The sequence below is a fragment of the Varroa destructor genome, unplaced genomic scaffold, assembly GCF_002443255.2.
Source record: "Varroa destructor unplaced genomic scaffold, Vdes_3.0 BEIS01000002.1, whole genome shotgun sequence".
NCBI lineage: Eukaryota > Metazoa > Arthropoda > Arachnida > Mesostigmata > Varroidae > Varroa > Varroa destructor.
The window spans coordinates 45,147,369-45,172,247 of NW_019211455.1; the positions used below are offsets into that span (position 1 = coordinate 45,147,369).

At 45.5% G+C, this 24,879-nt stretch overlaps 1 protein-coding gene across 4 annotated transcripts in view; it reads right to left on the reverse strand.

Moving 5' to 3' along the window:
* PlexA (plexin A) overlaps window positions 1-24,879 on the reverse strand; it is a 208,683-nt gene that overhangs the window by 152,530 nt on the left and 31,274 nt on the right. For all 4 annotated transcript variants that reach the window (XM_086979996.1, XM_086979995.1, XM_022795233.2 and 1 more), the window contains exon 2: window positions 14,658-16,980. In XM_086979996.1, coding sequence (XP_086836122.1) covers window positions 14,658-16,883 — 2,226 coding nt within the window. In that variant the 5' untranslated portion in view covers window positions 16,884-16,980. The remainder of the gene's footprint in view (window positions 1-14,657; window positions 16,981-24,879) is intronic.

Below are 24,879 nucleotides of genomic sequence, written 5' to 3' on the forward strand. Positions count from 1 at the left end.
AGTCAAGATAGAACTTATGATGAAGCTTGTCATTCTTATTTCGTTCGATGTGACTTTGAGAGTTCATCTCTGATGGTACCTCTATTTTATCTTATTGAGCTCATTTTCGGTCATATACCGAGGCGGGTCGTGTCCGAAGTACCTTTATGCATATCCGTTCCCTCTGTCTTCTTCCTTGTACCTAATAGTGTCCACAATTCTCTATTTGCTGTTCACTGAAAGACACATCAACGTGCGCCCGGACCCCTTGACAGCTACGTACCTAATGACTGTCTTCGTATGGTACCACCATCAAGGTGGCATCTCCATCGTTACTTGCTTCCCATTTCTGATTACTTGTTACCATTAGCAGATCACTACATCGTATCGTTGTCTCGAATCTTCGTGCTTGGATGTTAAGCTTTTCTTTCTGCCTGATCGTTCGCCACTCAACGGCGTCGCTCAGCCTCCATGGGCGCTTTACTCGCTGTTTATATTCAATCTGTAAAGGATTGGGGGAAAGGCAAAGATCATCGACAAGAGGGCAACAGAACCCTAGATTAAACTACTAACGCATAGCCCTTTGCTACTCCCCATAAAGCGTACTCGTCTCCTGGGTACCGCCACCTGGTTGGATCGTCCCCTTCCGTCCACTTTGTTCCTTTGGTTCGGTTCTGGCTTCACTACCCTCTACTACGCGGCTACTAATAGTATTCAGCAATTACTATATCATTAAGAACATGACACGAAGCAGTCCTATTCACAGTACAGTGGCTGTGCTAGCCTCGTCTAAGTCTTCAACGAGCTCTCTCTCTTTTTGCTGCAGTCCGGGTACGAGACAGACCGGAACGAAATCAGGGGTGTGGCCGGAGAAAGTCAGGGGACTCTGCTAAACACCAGAGGCATCGGGGGTGTCACTACCTACCTCTAGCCTTAGTAGGATCCTTGCATCCCAGTACGATAGCTTGCAATGAATCCCAATATTTTCCCTTTACCCCTGTACTACGCTTATTTCACAAGGTTTAAACACACTAACAAGCAGTGATCGTCAGTAGTGATTTAACAAAAATGCGACGAAAAGATATTCCCACAGCAAGCATAGCCAACTTACAACATCGAGCTATCTACGGAGTTCTTAGTCCCACCACTAGTGGAGTTTCGGTAAGCCAAAGTTCTGCAGAACAGAAGTTACTCTTAGGTTTCCCTATAGCCCTTAGCACCCCATCCTTCCTTCCACAATGAACGTTCTATCTCAATTCATTGAGACAGTGGCGCCGCCGCATCAAACACCTATATGCTGCATATTTTGTCGCAGGCGATAATTGCTATGAGTATGCAAAGATAAAATAGAGAAATGGAAAAGAACTGCCGCTTGTCAAGTTTGGATCCCGACTGCTCTTGGACTAAACCGTTCTTTAAGTGAAGGCGCATAGCCATATGAAAGAGCCCCTGCACTTTGACCTTAATAGAACCACCCCAAACTAAGCCACACTGCAGCCGAATACAGTACAACACCTACCACCGTATACATGCCATGTCGCCCTCACATGCCGTCTATATCGACGGGGGTCATCAACGCTGTAGTGTTTGGTTGGCGGGTCATGCACAAACCCCATCTTGGATTCCTTTTCCTCTTCTGAATAGGTGAGAAAGCACCACTGGGTCTCAGCACGAATAATCAAAACACGACAAGAGTATCAGTACCAGCCGCGGAGAAAAAACATCTTCCATGATCAAAGCATCCAGCGGTCGAGAGCTATTCGCTATGCGGTTCCAGCCCATACAGTTGGCTTTGCGCTATACCATGTCGTCGACCGAGTAGTACACCGTGGTACTCACCAAAATCGCCTGAACAGTAGACAGTGTACACTGAACAATCCTGTATCCTCTCGTGGGGTTCTACTATCGTGTCCTGCAGAGTGTCCTGGCTGCAGTCTACATTTAACAGTAATGATCACGATAGGACGAGGTTCCCTCCAAGACTCGAGATGTATCTCGACTACGATCAGTTGGAAGGACAATAAATGGAGAGAGGGAGAGAGAGAGAGAGAGAGAGAGAGAGGGGGAGAGAGAGAAAAGGTGCGGGCGAGCTGAAGACAACTCGAGCGTCGTAGCCTATGGGAGGGTACCACAAAAGGAAAACCGTAGGCAGAAAGCAAAAGAGGTGATATCGCGGACCAGATTTATTCGCGTTAAATGGAAAAAAAAAACAATCTTATAATTTTAATCAGCGCCATTGGATCTGCAGGGAAGTACAATTGCTGAGTGCACACACAGATTAATGCATGTATCGTGAGGCGGCAAATGTGTAGGCAACATGGAATCCTAACGGACACGGCTATACGTGGATTTAGTTTTCGATAGAATGAGATCGTTAGTATGGAAGCGACACCAACAACAACTAGGTTAGTGAGTTCATATCATTATTGAGAGCGTAACTATATATACAGTACTGTTTCGAAGCAAAAGGAACAGTGCGTAAAACTTCAAAAGGACTTTTTCGAGCAAAATCCCAAAAAACAGGCCAAATATGATATCACAATGTATAGTCTTGAAGGTGCTAAGTCTAGCACTAATTCAATGCATGAAAATGAATTATACATTTTATTTGAATAACCATGAAAGTCACCCCAATGAAACCAAACATTTAAAAATGGTCAGTAAAGTCTTACCAGGAAACTGAATGATTGCGAGCGCAGGACACTTACTAATCGCCTATAATTTCTAGTGTTTAAATTTAAATATTTCTCGCACGGCATTTTATAGTATTAAGTTGAAAAAAAAAAAATTCAATTTTTTACTGGAATCCTATCTGTCTACCTAGCCTAGTTACTCTAGACTGTCGCTCAACCACAGTCAAATAGGCACCCAACGGGAGGTTCTGTCTAGGCTGACTTAGATGCTTACAGGTACGATTACTTCCCACTAATCTAGACAAACCCATTGAATCGATAGTGTTCCTTTACATACTGCATCTGACGATCGTCTGATCTTATCCTGCGTTTCCTTTACATCCAATCTCCCCCTAAACTGAACATTCTGATTCTTCACAGAAGAATCCACTGAAAGACATCCCAGCAGAACTTCCTGCGAACTGCAGGAACTGCAAAATTCAGCACCACCACAGTCAATTTAGGTATTGACAATAGTCCGATTTTCGCCTAAGTCAAAATGTCCTTTCCTATGACCAGCAAACAGCGGCTTGCATCGACAAGGGGCGTCCAGCCAAAACAATACGACAGATTGGATCTTAAGCTTTGTCAGCTGGTTTTGTCGTCTTTACCCCCTTGTGGCCTGACTCTTGTCTAGTGTCTTCGTCAGATCGGATCGCTTCCCTTTGTAATTTTTCTACCTTTCTTGTTAACTTTCGCTGATCGCCGTTCACTGTAATCACTACACAGCCGTAACCGATAAACGGGAAGCAGACCCAGCCACAAACCTAACTCCTGGGCTCAGACGTCCAGCATCCCAAATATCTCTTACCGCAGCGTTTGCACAGACATCTAGCCTCACCACACCAACAGACAGCCGGCCTATCAGTACGATTCTATGCCCTACTGGCTAATACGTGTATTTGCGCAGGTGGCTGTATTGACACACTGACTACGTATCTCGATACGTGATTCGGTCCTAATCTTTCGCTCTTTCCAGTTTTTCCTGGTAATGCTCCAGTTGCCAATTCTGCTGATTCTATCGCGAACGTCCTAGTGACCAAAAAGAAGGACCACGAACGAGCAGACTTGGCTCTGTCATCATTGCAGAGCAGCGTATCTATTGCTACGGATCTGCCGTTACATGAGCTGGTACTTCCTTTTTGTTTCCCTAAATGCGTTTGCTATCGTTCGTAACAGCGGCAGTAGCAGCTGTCGCAGAGATGATAAGACGGCGGTGCTCGTTCTCATCTCTTCAGAACTTGGCATGTATGTCAAAAAACTGTGATCGAAAGGAGAATACCAGGATAAAACCTGAAGTACAAAACGAAATAAGAGGCAAGGGAGGTTGGACGGAAGCGACCCATACGCGGTTGATATTATCATTGATAGCACATTATTAATACAATGACAGCCGGTAAGGTTGGCCAAAGCAAACTTGTCACAATGAGAATTCAACATGATCCAGTTAGCTAAGTACTCGACTATCATCAGAATGCTACTTATTATGAATTTTATTAATATTAGCTTTTTATTTTTCTGTAACTATTAACGTTATTACTGTTACCGTAAAAGGCATGTCGTCGAGATACGCTTACTCACATAACCACAACCGTGTTAAAATTATAGATCTTAAAAAAAAAAATGTATCCACTTGCCCAGTGTTATTATTTACCCTGTCGTTTCGCTCGGAATCGCCTTATGTGTGCCTATTCGACAACTACGAATACGTTCCCTTTGCCTAGTTAATCAGTCCTGGCAATCTGAGTGCATCTTCCATGTAGAGGCATTTCAACTTTGCACAATTACAGGTAACCACAACGGCTGTGTCTGCGTTCGTACACTGTAAGGAAGGACGAATCTGGATAATTGTACTTGGGGCCGTTGATTCACCGCTTACAGAAGCGTCCACTGTGAAGGATCGCTTGGTAGCAACCACGCACTCCCTATCTCGTAAATATCGGCACCATTTAATCGCACAGCATATGTACGTATACAAATATATATATATATATATATACGTATGTGTACGGACTGAGAAGAATATTAAGCCATTCTCGGGTAACGTGTGAAACGCTTTAGATATAGGTAAAGAACGATCATCGAATACTCTGGTAAAAGTTATGATGACTCAACAGAAATAGCAGAAACAGCCCAGTTTAGATTTTGGGCAAGAGCGCCTGCCACATATCATCTATTGTCTAAAACGAACCTGTTTTGTTTGTTAGACCGGCAACGATCTGATCTGGCTGTTCGTCGTGCACGACCCTCTACGAGTCACTACGCTTTAATTGCTGACCCAGATAGAATGCATAAATAGCACATGGGGTCAAGTAGACTGCGATATCAACGATTCCAACAGCAGTAAACGTTATGCAAAGGGAATTGAGCAAAGAATGACTTACCGTGTGTTAAAAATGTGACATTACTAAAGATGTTTTTAGTTTGGCGTAAATTCCAACGTAATCTTCCAACGTCTGTTCTTTACAATTAGAATCGTAGGCGTTGTCGTCTCTCTCTCAATAATATACCACACTTGAGCATAGCCGAGGTTAATAAAGTATGTATTAATTACCAATCGTCTTAGAATATTTCCCCATTCGCCCTTGATTTCTCCGCTACATCGCCGAACATTTATCTTATTTGGCATCCCAAGCTATCATTATATTTGGTGGTCAAGCTTTGCCTAATGCGGGACATTCATGAGATACCCATGTATTCCTTTTCGTCGCCCAATACATCTATCAACACTCACTTAAGACGCCTTCCTTCAATTGCCAGTCCTAAAGAAAGACAAGCAGTTGGCTATGTAACAATTCGCTAAGAGTTATGCTGTATACGACAATGGAGGGTGCTCACAGAAAATCCGTAACTTTCCTGAACGGTCGCGTGGACGTTCTATCCGCCTACGGTAAAATCGAACAAAGCAAAAATACGACAGTTCAAGGGAACACCATTGGCTCGGAGAAATCGTTAATAGGTAGCCGAGAGACTGGCTGGCAATAGCAGAGGTCGACCGGGACTTCCAGTGGCCACGATACCACTAAGACGGTGGAGTTTTCCACGAACAAAAACGGCCGGAAACGGTTGATAGAAACGAGACGGAGAAACCCGTGGAATCAGAAGAAGGCCAAGCAGCGCCTAGCAATATTGAAGATTATCGTAGCTTTGCTTTGCTACGAAACTCTTCCGCTGTCTTGGCAAATGCGTGAACGGCGTATCTGGCGCACGTCGATCGTCACAGGATCCAGATGGATTGCTCCTGGGAACACAGTTCTGTCGTCTAAACGCCCAAATAATTTCTGATGCGATTATATGAACCTCTGCCGGCCGCGCACCGATGTTACGTGAACTCTGTGTAAATGCTTAGATGTCTACCGTTACAGATTATCAATCACGTTATTCTCAAAAACGATCTAGAGCAGCTTTGTTGCCGTAGAGCAAAACGCATCACGTTATCAAGAATTCAGCTGATACAGACTTAAGAGAAAATCGGCCATGTCTAATAATTATCGTTATTAGAGCTTGGCCTTCAATTTTGTGGTCAAAAAAAATTTTTCGTACAAATAACTCCGTGTACACGTATAACCTCTATAGCTATACACGTGCAGCTGCATATATGACAAACAAGCTAGGATTTCAAAAAGGAGTAAACCAGTGTCGCTAAATGATTTACTACCAGCAACGAGCTGCTTCTTTCTGAAATCGCCAGGCTTTAAAACCATTTATAGTGTTCCCATTAGATTGTTTATTCTATCACTTCTAAATATCTGGTATGACACGGAAATGGCTTGGTCGTGAAGTAGTCTTGACCAACAAAAGGGAACAAACGCCAAAACAACGGAGAGAGAAACTCAATTTCTCCAGGTCGACTTTTAAAGGACAAGCACAGGGCCTGTCAAGCAGAATCGATTCCTCGCGTTGAGTATTCAGTTAATCTTGCTTACCAGCCTATTATATATCGCCTCTACCATCTCGACAACACGAGATCAGGCACTGCCGGGGTAGCTATCTGGCCGTGTCGAATACTGTCGTACCTCCGCCATAACAAGACTCAGCTCAACTAAACGTCATAATAGCGACGTAAATGTTGTTAAGTCTGGTGGTGTACAATCCACAGTTCGTCACTTCCACCCGCCGATAACCGTACCATATAGTGTAGATAATTTCCATGACAACAGGCAGTGGCATTCCGACAGAGCAGCGATACTCGGAGCAGCTCAGATTTGCCATCGCCGTCTACTAGCGCCATTTTCTTCCTACAATAATTGACAATATCCACCGCCTAGCAACAGTGGTGAGCAATCTACAGTGTTTCTTTTTTTGATGCTGGTACTACTGCCGCTGCTACCGCCTCCGCGGCCTTTCCTATGATTGTGACAACCGCCCTAGGGGAACTGCCGAAATAAGCAACGTCTGGACGTTTGGACAACAACGTTCGGACATCGATAACCTCGAACCACGTACGCGAAATTCTGTAAGAAGTTAAATGCCAACCCAACGGACAAGAAGAGAGATCCAATCACACACGGTCGGTAAACAGCGACGACGACGACGACGACGACGACAAAAAATAACGAGATGAAGTAAACGAACTTGGCTATAGCACCAGATTTAGCTAACAGTGAATGCGACCGCGGACAGCCACTGGCTCCAGATTGAATCGTGCGTGTAGAGGCCCCTTCGCGCCATAATCGGGTCTGTGTTGTAGCAGTCTCCGTGGGTCTGCTAGTACTGCTGTTTGACTTCTATAAAAGCAATTAAACTAACGGCTTCTGATCGCCCGAACGGCTAACGGTACAATTAACTTTATTCACTAATAGAAGTAGCACTGAAAAAGATGAAATACTGTTCTATATATCCTGGTTTGCTGGATGCTTTTGGAAATATTTAACTGTTACGTCCTGCTGTGTCTCTTCGACACTTTAGATATTTTTCATACAATATCGTCAGTAGTAGAATTATATACATACAGCTTGTGCGGTAATACAAGTAATATAACTATCAGTACGGATTCTATAAAGGTCAAGTAAAAGATACGAAAAGATCAGCATCAGCAATGATTTTTAATTTAAAGCTTAAAAAAAATGCTAACTTCTAGTTTACCCAGGCCGATTTAGGTGTGTTGCTGCAAAGATCGTCGTTATGACACATCATCTCTTAACCAATTATGAGATTACGCTCCAAAGAGACTTTCTATGGTTCTCACAGATGTCTTGTTAAAACAAGAAGCATTGATTGTCAGCCTGTTGTCATCCATCGATAATACCTTATTTTCTTATTTCGTTTGCTACTGAAATATCTCCAGATATATTAAAATCTCATCAGTATATTCGTTCCCGATTCGACTCTGGTGCCGTCTCCAATCTCACACGTTTTTTGCATCTGGTATCCTCTTTTCAAGTCAAGAAGTGACGCCGTGTGCGTGTCTCCGACGTGCTCCAGAGCTGCACTTACCATAATTTCAATTGCCTGTTCCTGTCGCTGCAATCTACGGCTCAGCCGAAATACAGTATCAGCAAATGGTGGACACGAAAGGCATAGATCATCATCATCAATATTGCCTCTCTGCCAGAAGTTAAATGCCAACCTAACGTACAACTAATACGGCGGCTATTTCTCTGACAGATCTGTTCTCATTTTGCTCTACCCAAATGTTCTCTGTTTCAGTTTCGGTAGTCGGATGGCAGACAGTCTGCTTTTTATTCGAACTTCGGCGGCAATAGCAGCGACGTTAGCTGTCTTCGGCAGAAAGATCTAACTTGCGGTAATCGAGTCGCTGTGAGCTTAACAACACCATTGGCAACAGGCAGCCATACCTAAGTATTTCTGTTTTCCCGATACGTTGGATAATAGTAGAAGTGTTAAGTAAATGTTGAGTGTAGATTGCGCTACACTTGCCAGTGTTCGTTCGCGTAAACCGGCTAGGGATATGTGGAACAAGCGAGAATAGTGACGGTTGCAAACAAGTCAGCATTGTTAGGCTACTGTGAGCCTGACTCGTGAGTCATTTCTCGTTCGATAGTCTTGTTGTTCGCCTAGGGGATATCGAAAACAGATCATCCTGTCTACCTTTTCTATAATTCTCTCGCTAAATAGTGCCCTTCGCAACATTTTAATATTCTAGAACGTGGTAGTGAAAAAAACTACGTACCCTAAACTCCAACGTGACATTTCTATTCAGTTCAACTTTAATAACGTAAAAAAAAACGTAACGGCAAATGTTTTCGCATCGTCTAACTGTTTCACCTTCATTTTGATAATGTGTTTGTAGACAGTCCATTAAAGGAAGCTAGACTTTTCGTGTGGGTCTTGTCGTATACAATGTATCGTTTACTGCATTGGCCCATTAACTTACAAAGCGTTTACGTTGTCACGGGGCTATGAAACAACCTAAATTAGAACTTCGGAATTAGCTCGCATATAATTTCTTTTTTCTTTTTTTCTGGAAAATAATTTCACTTAAGTAATAAGTTACGATGAATCTGCGCCCACTGTATAGCTGACGAAGCGAAAATATAAGATAATTATGAGCCATAATTTGTTGAAATTCATTATCCTATTGGTATTTATCATATCTACATACCGAAGGCAATTCCATTAGCACTGCTGACCGATGCCACCACTAGCTGGTAAGCTATCGATAAGGGTTTCACACTTTGCTTATCTGAATCCACTCCGTTGAAAACTGTTGCCGTCGTCATATATAATGCCAATTCGGCGACCACTTCCACCGGGCATTACGTAACCGATGTTACATCAACTGGCCCAGTAGCAGAGGCAGGGGCGTCTGTCAGGCAGACGTCAATCGAGTTACCGCGCCTCATAGGCCCGTCAGGCAACCGCTGGAACCAGTGGTTCGGTCAACAAAAGAGAATTAGGTACAAAGAGTTTGCTGGCAGGTAGTTATCAGCGTGAACATTTTGATGGGTTGGTGGCGTCAGCGACTGCCACCATCAACAGCTTCCATTTGTAGTCATCGTCTGCCTTTATCGTATCCTAATCATTATCCGCACTGCCCACATCGCCACAACAGCGTGTGACTATTTGTACCGATGACAATTTGGCTCGATCGCACAGGCAGCAGACATAGATTCTAGCAGTCATTGGCTGTTCGTCTCATTGTATCAAAATATCCAAGTGAGAGCAGCTAAATGTGATGGTAAAATGTAAATTGGTAGCGTGAAGCCACTGTACCAGTAATGGTTTCGGTTGTGACGTAAAGCAAACTGTGAAATCCGCGCGAACTAAGAGCCATTATCAAACCGCTATATAAACGACAGCGTCGGGCTGCGTCTTTCCACAAGACGTACATCCTACAATCAGCGGCGTCCATAGTGGTAAACATTGTCGAAGTGAAAGCATCGGTAACGAGCCATTTTTTCCAGGTTAAGAAAGACCATGGTCGCACTATACCGCTGGTGCTACCTAACGGCATGAACCTAACAACCGCAGACACTCAACCAGACTCATAACGGTGATTCAGATAACGTCCAGCCTTGTTCCCTCGAAGTCGCTGCCAAAGTACGCTTGCTAATCGAGGCGAAGGCCAGGAATGTGGCCGCAAATGAAGAATTAACGATCAAAAAATCAGCATATAAACAACTGCCTCCGGCACGAAGCAGAAAACGTGCAGGCACGCATCGACTGCACGGACAAAAAACTGCGCATTTTAAGTGCCTAGATGGCCAATTGCTAGCAGATATAATATGTGGCAGCAGGACAAACAGAAATGCAAAGCTCATTACTATTCCACTACTTGAGCACTGAAATGCCGCCGTGCACATGAATCGACCCTTTTGGACGGGATCGACGGTTCCGACAAGTTTTCGTGACATCGCCGCCGTCAGCGGCACTAGTACTTTCTGTCGATAATGAAGTTTTTCTCAACAAACGTAGAACAAGCAGCAGAAGAAAACTTTTCATTTAAGTCAATGAAAATATGCTTTTAATACTTTTAGCTGAATTATACTATACGTATAGAATGGACTTGGAAAGTAACGCTACCAATTCAAAGCTCAGTCTAACATAAGCGTGTATAGATAAACAACAAAGATGTAGAGATAAGCTGCCTTTTACATTTTTTAGAGACAAACTGCCTTTTACATTCACTATCAGTACTTTGAATCGGTTTCAAATGAATTGAACGTCAGCTCTAGCATGAATCTTTACATGCCAACCGTATTCGGCAATTGCGCAGGTAGTCATCAAATGCATCCTACCAGGAAATGACCCTTAATGACAAGCGCAGCATCGAATAAGATGGCCGCGACAACTTTTTTTGTCGTTATCTTCAGACACTGCACAGTCTGATCAGTGCCGCTTGGCCATGCATACTATTTGCAGCAGCAAAAGGTAATATCGAGCGGCCGTTTCTACATTTCCATATTTACGCATTTTGCACAGTCTGTCACTCTAACTTTACAGGGCTATATACCTCGACTAAGCCCAGGCAATCTTGTCCAGGTTGGCCGGTTCCAGACTGGTCTCCATTCGGCTGATCTGCTAGTGGTTTGGTGGTTGATCGTTGCTTCTAGCACCCTCCGGTCTTGCTTACTTCACCTTAGTTCCGATTGGTCATGTCGTGTGTTTTCTCATATACGGGCGTTTAAGCTATAGCAGATCTAGTTATAGCGCATAGAGCTAAGCAGATAACCGTAGCTGGCAGCTCGTCATTCCGCCGGAGAGGAAATAAAAAAGCGTACTGTACTTCAGCCGACCCGTTACCGACGCAAAACAGAAAGAGGAGCGCTTCTTTTCCGCTTGCACCGACCACCCGTCCGACCATGCTTGTTGATCCATCACCGAAATCCTCTCGGCTGACTGCGTCTGTCATATCGCACCTTTTTTCGACTGCAAACGGCAGCAGCTTCGCCAGCGACCGTAGTGGTCGTAACAGCTGTTACCGTCAGTCGCTCGGTGGCTTTTTGCTGTTCCCAGCGGGCAGCACCTATCCCACCTTTCGGCTCAAATCTTTGTTGTTCTGACGGCTTTCTATGGGCTATCGCCAGCGACGGACGATGCCAACGAATGCCGTATTACAGGGCATCATTTCGTGTCGTCCGCGAGGTAAGTCTACCCAGTTAGTTGCCTCAGCTGTAGTGCATTCACGAAAAACCTGGTAAGACTCCCTGAGCCACACCCTCTGCGTAAAACCCTTCCACTCTTCTGACTTGCCTTCTTCCGATGCTCCTCAGTTCTGAACCTTGTTCTCTGCCTTCTCCGCTCTGACTTGGGCAAACTGTAAGGCTGTCCGGAACAGACTTACCGCCACAATGAATATACATCCGTCTTTCTAAAACGGATGTCCCCGTAGCTAGCCATCGTGTTATACTGCCATATCGTTCAGTTTCTACAGCTACTGATAACTTTGGCAGTTGGCCGGATGACTAACAGTTGTTTGTCGGATCCACGAAAACCATAGGTTTACTACGTGCTAGTTTGATACTGGTTTTCCTGTTTACGGTGGAATTGAGAAGCAGCAATTTGCGATATACCTGATCATGTTTAAAGATGCTGGGTCATTCTAACAAATTTAGAGTAAGTTCTACCGTGTTAAGAGAGATTATGCTAGCGCTTTTGCTATCTAGGAGTTAGCTGGTTGTCGATAGCGAACTATCTACTTTGACGAAACAGATTCCATGGATCAAATAGAGAGTATCTCAGCTCGAACTCACTGGTATTGCACATAACGTTCATAAAGCAAATGGTGGCAACATTATATATATATATATATATATATGTATATATATACATGATGGTAAGCGACTATCGAAATCAGGAGGGACGAGCCGAGTTCGCAGACTACGTCCGCTACCGGGTAATGGCTGCGTGCTGGTAGACTGCGAAGTGGTGTTCACGTACGAACGGAAAAAAGACAAGATTGAAACATGGCCAACTGCTTATGACCATCAATAAAGCCATGGTTATATATCAGACATCATTGTGAGCCGGTTTAAGATTCTTACATTGGACATGCTGGTGGTAGATGCTTGCATTCAGTTGTATGAGAAAGCTAGACTATATGACTAGTTTTAGCTAGTAATTTAATTGCGATTGTCATACTAAGTGTCACTAAGGAAAATATTATATAACATATATCCACTACAAGACATTTCACGTGCAGGAAGTTTTATGATATCGAGGTGTGCACCAACCAACCATCTTGCCTTGTCGGCATTCAGGGTTTTCTCTTTCAGAACGATCTTTATTGACTTATTCATCTCTATAAGAATTTATGTGCGCTTTCACACGTTCGATAGGCTTGCGCATCGCCCCCTGCTTCCTACGAATAAGGATCCACCCTATTTAGCATTAGCTACCAACATTAACACAAGCAATAGAGACGATGGTCATGTTCGTCGACCGAGAAACGCACACAAGTTTCAACAAAACACAGAGGTTTTTGGTTTTTAAGCTACGGCTTTACTTCGCTTACTTGAGGCGTAGATTGCCAGCCCACTTTACTTTTGCTGCCGATTTGTTGTTACGAAAGTTTCGTTAGCAGAAAGGTTTCGCGAAGCCTAGTTCCCTCTTTTCTCACTTCCTGCAACGGCTTATCTGCCTTTCTACGTTGGGGACGCTTCCGCTGCTTTGTGGCATACAGCGGACTGTAGGAGGATCCTTCCTTTGCCTAACACGTGTCGGCCTGCACCCACGAACTAGTTCGTGGGCACTCGACCCTACCAAACACTCAGTCGCGTACGGCGAACTGTCCGCGTGTAAAATTACAGATTGTTGCTCAGCGCCTTTACTCCGGCTTCCCGGCAATCGCATTCCGAAAACGGATTGAGCCCTTTCAAGTTCGACATTCGCCGCAGCAAGTCCTTACACCCCAACTTGCTCGCCCTTAAGCAGGGCTCTTTACATAACGAATTGTCGTTTCTTCGTCTTAACCTCCCTTAACTGAGCTACTACAGCGGGGTTGGACACCCGACCAGAGCATGCGTACCGTACTATCCCTCTCCCGTTGACGTTGTTTGCATCACGTCAGCGGGTTCGTTGAAGCACCCCTTAGTAGTAGTGGTAGTCATACCAACTGCTCGCCATTTTAGATCGAGGGCAAAGGGCTTTCGTGTACTTTGTCAGCAAGAAAGCACTTACCACGAACAAAAGGGCTTGCATGAACCGAGCAAGAATCTCCGGCTCCCTCTACTGCGGCCGGGCCCTTCACCTAATATACTGTTCGCGCGTGCTGCTTCCACAGATTCAGGCTTTGCCGCAGATCTTACGGGCAGCCTAGACAGCCATTTTCCACCCCACCACTTCTAAATGTAAGGTAGCATTCCCTGGGCTGGATGAAGACGGAGCTAAACTGGGCTAGAGGCTCTTTTCACGCAACCACGAAAAGCCTTTTGCTGCCTCTATAGTAACTACAGCTATCGTAGTTGCTGGGTTCGACAACAGCCGTAACAGCTCGCGGCAGGCATAGGAAGCAAGATATTGCGAGACAACAAAGGAACACGAGTTGTCCGGATGGCTGGAGCCCTATGTCTGAACCCGTCAATATTTCTAGCTGGGAATCGAGAGATCTTTTGTGGACTTGCTAGCAATCTAAGAGGATATTGAATTGGAGTTTTACATTGAAATTCAACCAGACAAGTGATTACTCTATTTGGGTCGAGAAAGATGAAATCGAGCCTTCGTGCCATTGCAGCTTGTTATACACAGAAAACGCCAGTATGTACAAAAGAGTCGTCGGTAAAACCGATATACATGACGCGATTCTATCGCTTACAAATACACGCGGTCCACTAGAATGTCACCAAAGGCGCACAATGGTTTGGGAACAACTACAAGGTTATGATTACGATAAGGATAACATTCAGTTTTTTATACCCTGCTTTTACCGTTCAACGGAATGAATACCAAGCGCCACACATTTAATTTTTCGCAACAACAACAATAAACCAAATAATTTTTAACCCACTGGCTATCTACCCTGACTCCGTTCTGCTGTCTCGTATATATACCGCGTCGTCTACGTACTGTCCTGTGCATTTGTGAGCCTGCAAATTTGTAACTTACCGTTAGTTGACAAGGCTGCGATGGGTTGATGAAATCGAGTCCTCGTTGTCCATGGCCATTGAAGCAGTGGTGGATGTTCTGTGTGAATTTTCGGTGCACGGCGCTTAGGGCATACACGCACAGAGCGCTCTTGCGGGTCGGCTTGTTGTGGGAGTCATCGCTTTCATCGGCCGATTTGGCGAAGACCACGAACAGCACGTCGTCCTGAGCGCTGATGCCGAGGCTCACGGCCAGCTCTGAGCCCGGTTTACCTACGTAGGCAGCCTGAGCCAGATTGTAGTCCGTGCCCTCTGGTGTGCGACAGACAAGCGCCACCTCCGTGTAGGAGTAATAATGCACGTCGCGTTGACAAACGCGCACCAGCTTCGAGATGTAAGGATAAGGCCGATCCGTTTCCTTCTTCTGAACCGTAAGCAAGTACGAAAAATCTTTCGACGTGAATCCGAACACATAGTGAATGGGGAAGAATTCGCGCGCCAACGAATTGACGCTTACGCGCGTCCCGGTCGATACTCCGGTAACGGCGATATTGAACGTGTTGTTGTTAAGGTCCAGGCTTCGGCTAGAGACAGCCGGCACATCGGACCGATAAGGGCCATTATTCGTGTATGAAACACCGACATACAAAACCCGCTGGTTGTTGGGACCTTTTCCGATAAAACCGACAGTCGACGCGGTCGCGTTGTTGGCCACGACGGACTCGTGGGCCGGAGAGCGAAAATCGGCCACATTGTCCAGACGATGAACAGAGCAGACGCCCTGAAATAGAGAACCGCATGAAATCAGCCGCGAGTTCACATAGTCGATTACGAGCACCTTGTTGTAGTAGTCGAGCGGTTTTTTTTGAATGGTCGGACACTGTCTCGTGACGGGGCACCACGGATCGTCGCCCTGTGGGCCCATTTGCGCCACACTTTGCAGTTCTAGGTTCTCGTCTAGTTGGTAGATCTTGTTGACCGCGCCGACGTAGATATTGCCCGTGTGATCATACATCGTCTGGTGGATAAATCGCTCGGTTGTCGGATCTGTGAACGAGATGTATTTGATCTTCTCGTGACTATGCTTCTTAGGGGCGCCTTCCGCCCCTGGCAGGTCATACGTCGATAGCATGACTAGCAGGGGCAGCAGCAGAAGGCTGGGTAATCGCCAACTCCTCTTTCTCGACATGGTGAATTGCAGCGATGGCGACAACTGGCAATTGGGACCTCTGCCGATAATTTGGTGGCCAGCATTAACAGCAGCCTCCCTCCGAGTACCATCTATTTTCTTCCAAGTTGACCCAGTCGGGTCAATGTTTTCGTTTGGTGAACAGCTGCTGTCATTTCGGCGAGCACCTGCAGTAATTGCTGCCGAGTCCGGTCGCAGGCTGCCGCATCTAAGATCACTACGGAGACCAGATACCTCGTCAGGGCTCTTCTGTTGGCCAACTTCGTCAGCCAGCGTGGTGCCTGCCCTAAGCCGTGACAGGAGCTCAACCCGCTTTTCTTCTGCGGTTAGTTGGTCAAAATACGTTTGAAGGGGCTGCTGTAACTGTACCTTTTCTATTTTCTCTTCCTGAAATTCCTCGACATCCTTGTCCTTGTGTCCTTCTTGGCCTGCTTGTTGCAATTCTCGCCATCCTCCTGTTCTCCACGAGGCTTCATTCGCTTCGAACTGACGCTGCCGAAGGCGAAGACGCGACTCGTCATGATCACTGCTGCAACGCTTTTTAAAAACAGCTATTATAGTTGTTGCTGACCCTCCCACACGGTGAGCGATGTCATTGTGTTGCTGTTGGTTCGTTGTTGGTGACGTGACAATTGTGCTGTTGTTGACATGGGCCTTAGTACTGAGGTTGAGGCGCTGCAAACAGCGGCGCCTGTTCACGTGCGTGCCAGATCCTAGGGCGCGCACCGGTCCTAAGGGCCTACTCTGTGCGGAGGCGGTGGGCCTATCGTAAACAGGCCATGCGAGACGGGCAACGAAACGGTCCGGCGTAAAGTTATCGCACACACTGCCTCCGATGGCGCCGGCGCCTGTTAAACAGTTCATACTCATCAGGCTTTCATCTTGATTACGGCTGTCATTCGCCGCCAGTGGTAGGCGAACAGAAACGGGCGTTCTCGTCGTCGTGGAGCTAGTTATGACTATGGGGCTCCCGTTGCTCTTTGGCAACCCAAAGGACCGATCGCTTGAAAGTCGCCACTTGACGCTGTTATCGCATACAACCTCATCTGGCCGTCCCATATCAGCGGCACAAGTTCTAACGTCTCCGCTGGTGGAGACGAGCCCAGTACTTACTGAGATGGCCGATATCCGAATAGGTTCGGCTCACACAACACACCTAGAATTCAGAGAAAGCAAACAAACACTGTTAATATCACTGTGATCTTGGCAGAACCTCATACCAACATAAGAAAATAATGTGTATAAATATACAGTTTACGTATGTGTCTGATTCGATTGTCTGTTTGATATATATTACAGTTTCGATTGGTCTAAAGGATTGCACATAAAGGAGCTCATTTCTTGGGACATCTGTACGACCACACAAACATTTGAACGTCATTCAGTGCTGCAGTTTTAACACACAACGTATTTATGCATCATACAAGTTTCCGTCACAGTCACGTCCAGTTTCATTAGCTGAGAATGAAAGGGACATGGCTGCGCCGGTTGTCCTCCCTAAAGCTCTTTGTCCTTTTACTATTATGATTACTTACAGGCATACACCCGAACGTAACCTATTCCCTGTCTATCTTGCCATTTCCCATAAAAACGTTACTGATCAACATCTTCCAAGCCGCGCTCCCCTACCTTGCGTCTCATGATGCAGGGCTTTCGAGTCGGTGCTGCCGACGGCGCCAAACGGAAATCATGCAAGCACAAGCAAGGCCCGATCATTCTAACAGCTTCCGTAGGAAATGAACCAAATACGTTTTTTTAAAACGTCCAGTTGCTAAAGCTGTGTATCTTTCTAAAGCGCCACAATGAAAGAGCTACTCAGCTCTTTCAAAAACAAAATAGCGGTCAATTGAAAAAGTATGCGCGTACAATATTATAGCTACGCTATCATGAAATCTCTAAGAGCGCAAATAGACACGAGACGGAACGAACGGTCGAACAAAAACAGTTTAATTGTAATCAGTATTTGAAAACACAAGATAAAGTGTTTAAGGCACTAATTCATTGCGTTGGTTATTGAATTTTGAAGTGTATATTTAAATTGAATTAGTAGGTATCACGGATGCGCGTCTGTATTGTGTTATACATTAATACGATGTCATATAAGCTTTATTTTTACTGTGCATTTGTCCTGCACAGAAAATTGGCGTCAATCACGAATTTAATTTGGGGCAGAAAGAAATTAATTTCTGCAATTCAGCCAACGCTCATTCCAATGGTTTTTCTAATGTTTTGTGTACACGTGGAGCTCCATATTTGCCAAGCACATCAAAGGTTATGTATATATACTTGTTATCATGTATATATACATATATAATGACACGAATGCTCGCCAGTGTTTCTCAAGTCGCCTCTTGTCCTTCGTTTAGCTTCCCCCCGACTCGCCCCAGCAGCAAACCCCACCTCGACGGGCCACCGTAAAGATGCGAGACGTCACGGGACCACAACCAAGATATCAATTGCATCCTCCACTCCACCTTTATCATTCGCCATAGCTCGCTACACTTATCACCTTCAGAGCACGCGGACATGTTAGAGCCAAGCCTCTTGCAAATAACAGACAATTTATGATGTTAATGGATACTTCTACAGTAATATAGAAAAATTGTCAGAGCACCTGCAATAACTATGCCACCACTCGTGAAAAAGATATTATCATCTACGCGCTTAAGAATCGCCTGCCACTTAAACAAACGATGTCAACTAGCGATACATGCATGTACACAACTTCGAGTTGCACGAAAACAATTACACATCTTAAAATTGCATCGTATAGACTGAACATATGGCAATGCCCTCGACTACTAAAGGGGCATCGATTTAAACTCTCGAATAAATCTATTGTGACGATCTCTTTGTTCCTCTAATAATCTACGTTCTAGCAACGCCCATTTCGCTTCCATTTTAGAGGCTATTTACTCTAATGGGTGCTCCAGGTCTTCTCAGGCAGGTCGCGTACCAACGCTTTAACATTAAAGTGGCCAGTGACCAGGAGACATAATAAATGTATATTGAAAATGCGGCAGGATTTATGACAACGTATGCACCCACCTGACCGGCGTGTGACTGTTTGTTGGCTACCGCTTAGAAATAATCCGCTCTTTCGTTCAATGTAATGATAAAGCAAGAAATGTCATAGCGTTTGCAGCGTTTGTGTGTGATTCAGTCATTGCTTTCTACCACGCAATGTTGAAGACTTTCTAGTGCTATGCAGGCACGGGAAATTTTGAAATTATTATTATATGAAATAACATGGAGAAAATTCTAAGGTGATCGAATGAAGTCAATCCGTTTCGTCAGATCGCTGGCCAACCACGCAGCTTTGTTAGTCACATCCGACTGTCGATAGACACCCCATCCATTGCAGCGCATATTATAGGTTAGGCTAAACCAATGTCCCAGTGCATTTTGCGTTTATGTGCTTAGCCAGGCAGTCGGCAGCCCTACTTCTCTAGGTCTCATTGGCTAGCTATATTCTTTGTTCGCGATGATGTTTTTCCTCTCAGGAAGATTTTTACCTCTTGGGAAAACGCTCGCCAATGTTGGTTCCGGAGCTAGTATGCTTCGAAAAGGGGGGGAGACAAACTCACAGTTTTTAGTCAGACATCTTTACACACAGGCACGCACATCTACGCTGAAATATATAGAAAAAGAGCCAAGCAAATAGGTAATACCCGACCAAACAGACACCCAACTCCCCACCTGAGCAAGAAAAGAAGTGCTTCCATGGTCGGTCTTTCTTCTGTTCCCTGCGGGGGTTCCCCAAATAACCACCGCAGTGGCTTTGTCGGCTATTTGGAATCCAGTACATTGGGCCAGCAGTAGGTTTTCTAGGAGTGAAATAAACAGACGTACCCGGCCTCCGCGGCTTTTCTACACTGCCGCCACTGCTTCTGATAACGTTCGCGTCCGTTTATCGTCCTGTTGTGTTGGATGAAGTCCAACATTACAGAAGACGCTTGCTCTTCTACACTGAATGGGTTTTCTTCGCAAGAGAATTATTAGGGAGGAACAGATGGCAAATCATCCTGGTCAGTTCGTACGTTGGACAGTAGTCTCCTCTGACATTAGACAACAACTAGCAGCACTACTCTTTCGCACGGAGTAGATTTACTTCTCCTCACCCCCCACCCCATGCGGCTTTGCGGAAGATGGCCAAACGACATTCCCTCCTGGCAACGGTTTCAGCCTGCCACGAACGTACAACGGATAGGAAGCAGACTGCGGTTGTTCCCCCGAGAATCAACTTAGAAGCCTTACGCATCTTAGACATACGTTGCTAGACAAGAAAATACACAAGCGTACACTCACATACAGGCATAGACAAGGATGCCATACACTCAACTCCGTAACGTGGTACGCTCTTTCTCGGCTTTCATTGTGCGGAAACCAACGAACTAGCCAAGGAAGCTAGGAAGAGTTAGCGACCAAGGGACGCGCGGCAACAACCCCTTCTCTTACCACAGAGTTGCTGTGAGAAGGAGTATGGAATGAGGTCCACAGCTCTGAAGAGACTGAATGAAGATCGGTTGGTCTAAGGAAAAAGCAGAAAAACCCACGGGGGCTTTGATCTCATCAAGACAACGGGTCTAGTAGCGCCGCTACAGCGACTAGGACCAAGCTCAATGTGAGTGAAGTATTCCCTGAAGGCATCGACAGGCTTGGGCAAAAGCATTGTAGCGGCGTTAGGGCATGGCGGGACCGACCAAAACAAGCGAACGCAGGGCTAGCAAGCCAGGACGTTTGTGAAGCCGCCAAAAAAAGCGAAAAACACAGAAAGTATGTGCGAGAAAGGGAGAGCAACGATGTTTAAGTGAAATTGAATTGAATTAAACAACACGGTTATCCCTAAGACTCCACCCTCTTTAGCCAGCGTCATTGTAACGAAAGCAGCCGACAACGGCGACGACCACGTGGGAAGCGATGGCAATGATAATGAGACAGAAGATCGGACCAGGAAAAGAACAATGCGACGGCAAAAAAAACGAAATAATAAACGGCGTCTAAGTCAGGGACAGATAATGGAGGAATTTCGGCAACGATAACGTGGTAGTTGCAGAGGCGTGATACGAATAAGTGAAATGGAACGTCAAGGAGACAAAAAGAGGCAGGACCCTGTGGAACGCTATACGGTCGTATTATTTCTGCCACTAGCCACCATGACGACGATTCAACTGCGACGATGTCAACTACCAGAAGAACATGTTTCGTGTAGGAGGAACCAGATACCAATGGGCTGATGGGGTTAACATTTTGCTGGGAAAATTTCTGCCTTAGTCGAATTTGTTTCCTACCCATAAAATAGATACTACTTCAGTTCAATTCTGATACCATTAAGCGAAAGCGTCTCTAGCATCTTAAGACAAGTGCGGGTCGTTCTCGATGGACGATAATCTATCAGTCATAATGAAACGATAGTGAAATCACAATTTGCAAACAAATAGTAACCGCATTATTAGCATTATATTAGTCGTGATTTTTTTTATGATGATTTTTTTTGTTTTTATTGAAATAAACAATCGAAAAAGCGACCGACAATGTGATGGTAACGATTGAACGACCAGCCCGACAGCCTCACCGGGTGAACAATGTGAATATCTGCAATTTACAATGAGATGTATGTAAGAGGTTTAATCATTACGTGAGAGAGCGAACGTCGTCGCGAAAAGTTCCCTTCGAAGTTTTCCCGTAGTTGCATAGCGTGATACGAAACCACGGTATGCGTAATTGCCGCGCGTCAAAATAGTTCAGAGAAAGCAATAAGATGAACGCTTTCTTGAGAAACTTTTGCTATTGAACACTTCTAATAAACACTAATAGCTACCGTGTCAGCAGTAGTAGTACTAGTGATACCGCTAGCTTATACACAGCTGAGAGCGCCACGATGACGGTTTGAGCCTGTCTTACGCATCATCTCGTCCGGTAGCATCTCATCTCATGGAAAAGTCTCTTATATCTAGTATTCTTTTTTTGAAGCATGCTAGTAATATTAAGCATTGCTGCCTTTCTTACAAGTGATGATCACCGATGTTGCAGCGTCCTGCTTGGGCTTGCTAGCCCCCAAGCCGTCATCCACCACCGTCGCCATACCGGCCTCTTCTGCCGCTGTCACCACTAAGAGTCTGTGGTTATTCACTCACTACCGCGGAGAGATAGCAGCGGTAAATGGTAGCGAAGGAAACGGTGCGCCACGCTTCGCCGCAACACTACCCGATGCCTCGAACCCCTTGCCTCTCTCAAACAGAGTCGCGATACGAAACAACGAAGGTGGAAGTCAAAGGCGGACCAAGCCAAAACAACGCCTCGCCTGGCCGGCCAGACCCGTGCTGTAAACTATGTTGCAACGCCTCGAGCTTCTCTGCAATCGCTAAGGAAGCAGCACTAACGGCAGTGAGAACGTATGGAAAAACAGATATACAGGGACGAGCTACGAGAAGAAAAACTGGGAAAAATGAAGCGAGCGCCGAGCTCAAACTTGGATACACATCATACCGCCAGCGCGGACGAAAATCTCGACACTTTCTCTTGCCCCGGAAAATGAGGCCAGAAGAGGAAGGCAGGAAAAAAGAAAGTGTGGCCCGTTGTTCGTGCCGCTGTCAATGCAACGGCTGGGTCCTACCCCGCCTCTGCCATCCCGGTCCTGCGGCACCACCACCTAAAGTAAAGCGTAAACCATTACTGTGGCTCGATGGCTGCGCGATAAACGCTTTTTATACAGCCATTCTTTTTCCCCAGTCCCTCTTGCTTCCTCCCTCTCGCTCATTCGCTATCGTCAGCCCTCGCTTCTCAACAGCGCTCAATCAGGCACTAAGCTTTTCTCACTGAAGCCAGTCCAGTAGCCACATCGTTCCGTTATCCTTTCCTTCGGTAACTGCCGTTGCCATTGTTAGTCTGGTGCCTTTAAGAGGTCTTGAGTCCTCGCCGCTCCCTGGACGTCGCTTACTCGTGTTCAGGCGAAGATAGAGCAAAAAGGCAAAGAAGATCCATAAACGACGCAAACTTCCCTACTTCCACAACGCAAAATAAGGCGGGCGACCACGGTGAGGAACACTTTGAAGTGTTCAGCGAGGGAGTCTTTAGGAGACAAAAAGGCTGGGAGTTGGGATACGATTACGATTCGTCGCTGTCTTTCTATCCTCTCCCCAGCAAAACCCAAAAAGAGAAGGCCATCGCTTGAGCTTCTACTCGGCGACGATCTCCATGATATTGCGCTACTACCAGTGCTGTTGAGCAGGTTTTCAGTTGCCATCAGCAGCTCATCTTAACTAAACGATAGCGACTGGGTGACAACAGCAGAAGTGAGATAGTCATCAGTAAAAGCGACCTACTCTATACCTAAGGACAGTTGCAGCAAACCGTAATCGCAATGGGCGGAATACAGCATCTACAAAGTTTGGTAAAACCAACAAATGTTCGCTGCTGGGCCGATTCTTCCGTCCTAAAGACACACCCATAAGGGCCATCTAAAAAAAAACTGTTTCATTTGAAAACTCCTATTATTTTAATTTTGAAAAAAAACACGTAAAGCTGTATTTAACCATATTTTAGATTATAGAAGGACGGAGCTAGGCCAGGCGCAGGATCTGAACGATCCAGCAGGGCCGCTAGGCAAAGTAGATAGTAATCTAAATACAGCCTTCGTTAGGTCACAGTACAAAGACAACACGTGACAAATTTTGTAAATTGACTCAACAGTCCTCTATGTTCATAACAACGTTAACGCACATCACGGTTTTCTTAGAGCTTCAAAAATCTGCAACGATGTCGTATTAAGCGGTGCCGCAAACGTAAAGACTAACGCTTCCATGAAGTAAAAGAAATTTGTTACTTCACTTAATCGCACTTATCTTGCAATATTAGCGGGACTTGAATTACCAGCTTTTAATTTTTAAACCAGAGATCTAGTCACCCAGCTAGCGTACAGATGATGGTAGTATTAATAGACCGACGCACCCGCCTTGCGAATTTCCAGTGGCTGCCGTATAAAGTACGGATATCAAGAAACACCGTCCGTTGACAGTCACCACGTATTTCTTGTTACTGCAGTTATCTCTATTGGAGTATGGGGCAACCTTGTCTCTACGTACCATTTGCCTGTTGGGATGACTAGAGCAGTTACGAATCGAGGTGACAATAATTGGCGGCCGACGTTCAGCTAGCCAACATTTTGGGTACACAACGGGAAATAAACCATGGGGGGATCGATTGGGACAAGACGATAAGACAATACTCTCATTGTAGCCATTATAGCCACTTAACATCAGCGGATAGCGGACGCCTTACCACCGCCATAGCTCGAAATACGACTCGACTCCCCTGACGTTAGATGCCGCTCGTTCCTGCGTCGCTGCCCACTAAGATACATACCAAAAACGTAGATATGCGACACAAGCTTATAGGAAAACGGCTAGCTGTCAAAGACAACCGCAGTCGCAGCAGCGGCCGCACACGCTAACATAGAGAAAGTGCTGTGAACATAATCCAGCCACTTCACGGTACAACGGCCACAGCTTCAGCTGCTAAGACCCGGCAAAGGAACCTTTTGCAGCGGCTAGGTATGGCCACGACAGGAACCTGCGGGCGAATGGACCATCCGGCAGTAACGCGTTATATCCGCAGAGCTGCAACTCCATCCCCGAGCCACTATCTAACGGCCTCAGTAACTCCGTCTGCTTCTACAGGTCGAGCTCGCGAACATTGTTAGCTATTGTCGGACAAACAGTCCCTGTAGTAGCTATCGAGCAGCAGCAGCAACAGAAGACAAAGTAGACGCAGCATGCGTTTCGCTCGTTCCAATTTGATTATAACTGTCTACACAAATGACTCGTGAAAAAGGTCTAATACTTAGCATAGAGAATGATGGTGGCGGCCAGAAAAGGACAAAAAGAAGCGCTTAATTTTTTAGTATGTTCAGTATCAGGTGTTATTATGTTTCTGTGGATCCAAAGGGAAATAAATAACAACGACAAGCTACGTAAGATGTTGAAATATTGCTTATCGTCATTGAACAAACTGAAACACTCGAGAAAGCGTCGATAACATCAATTTATGACACATA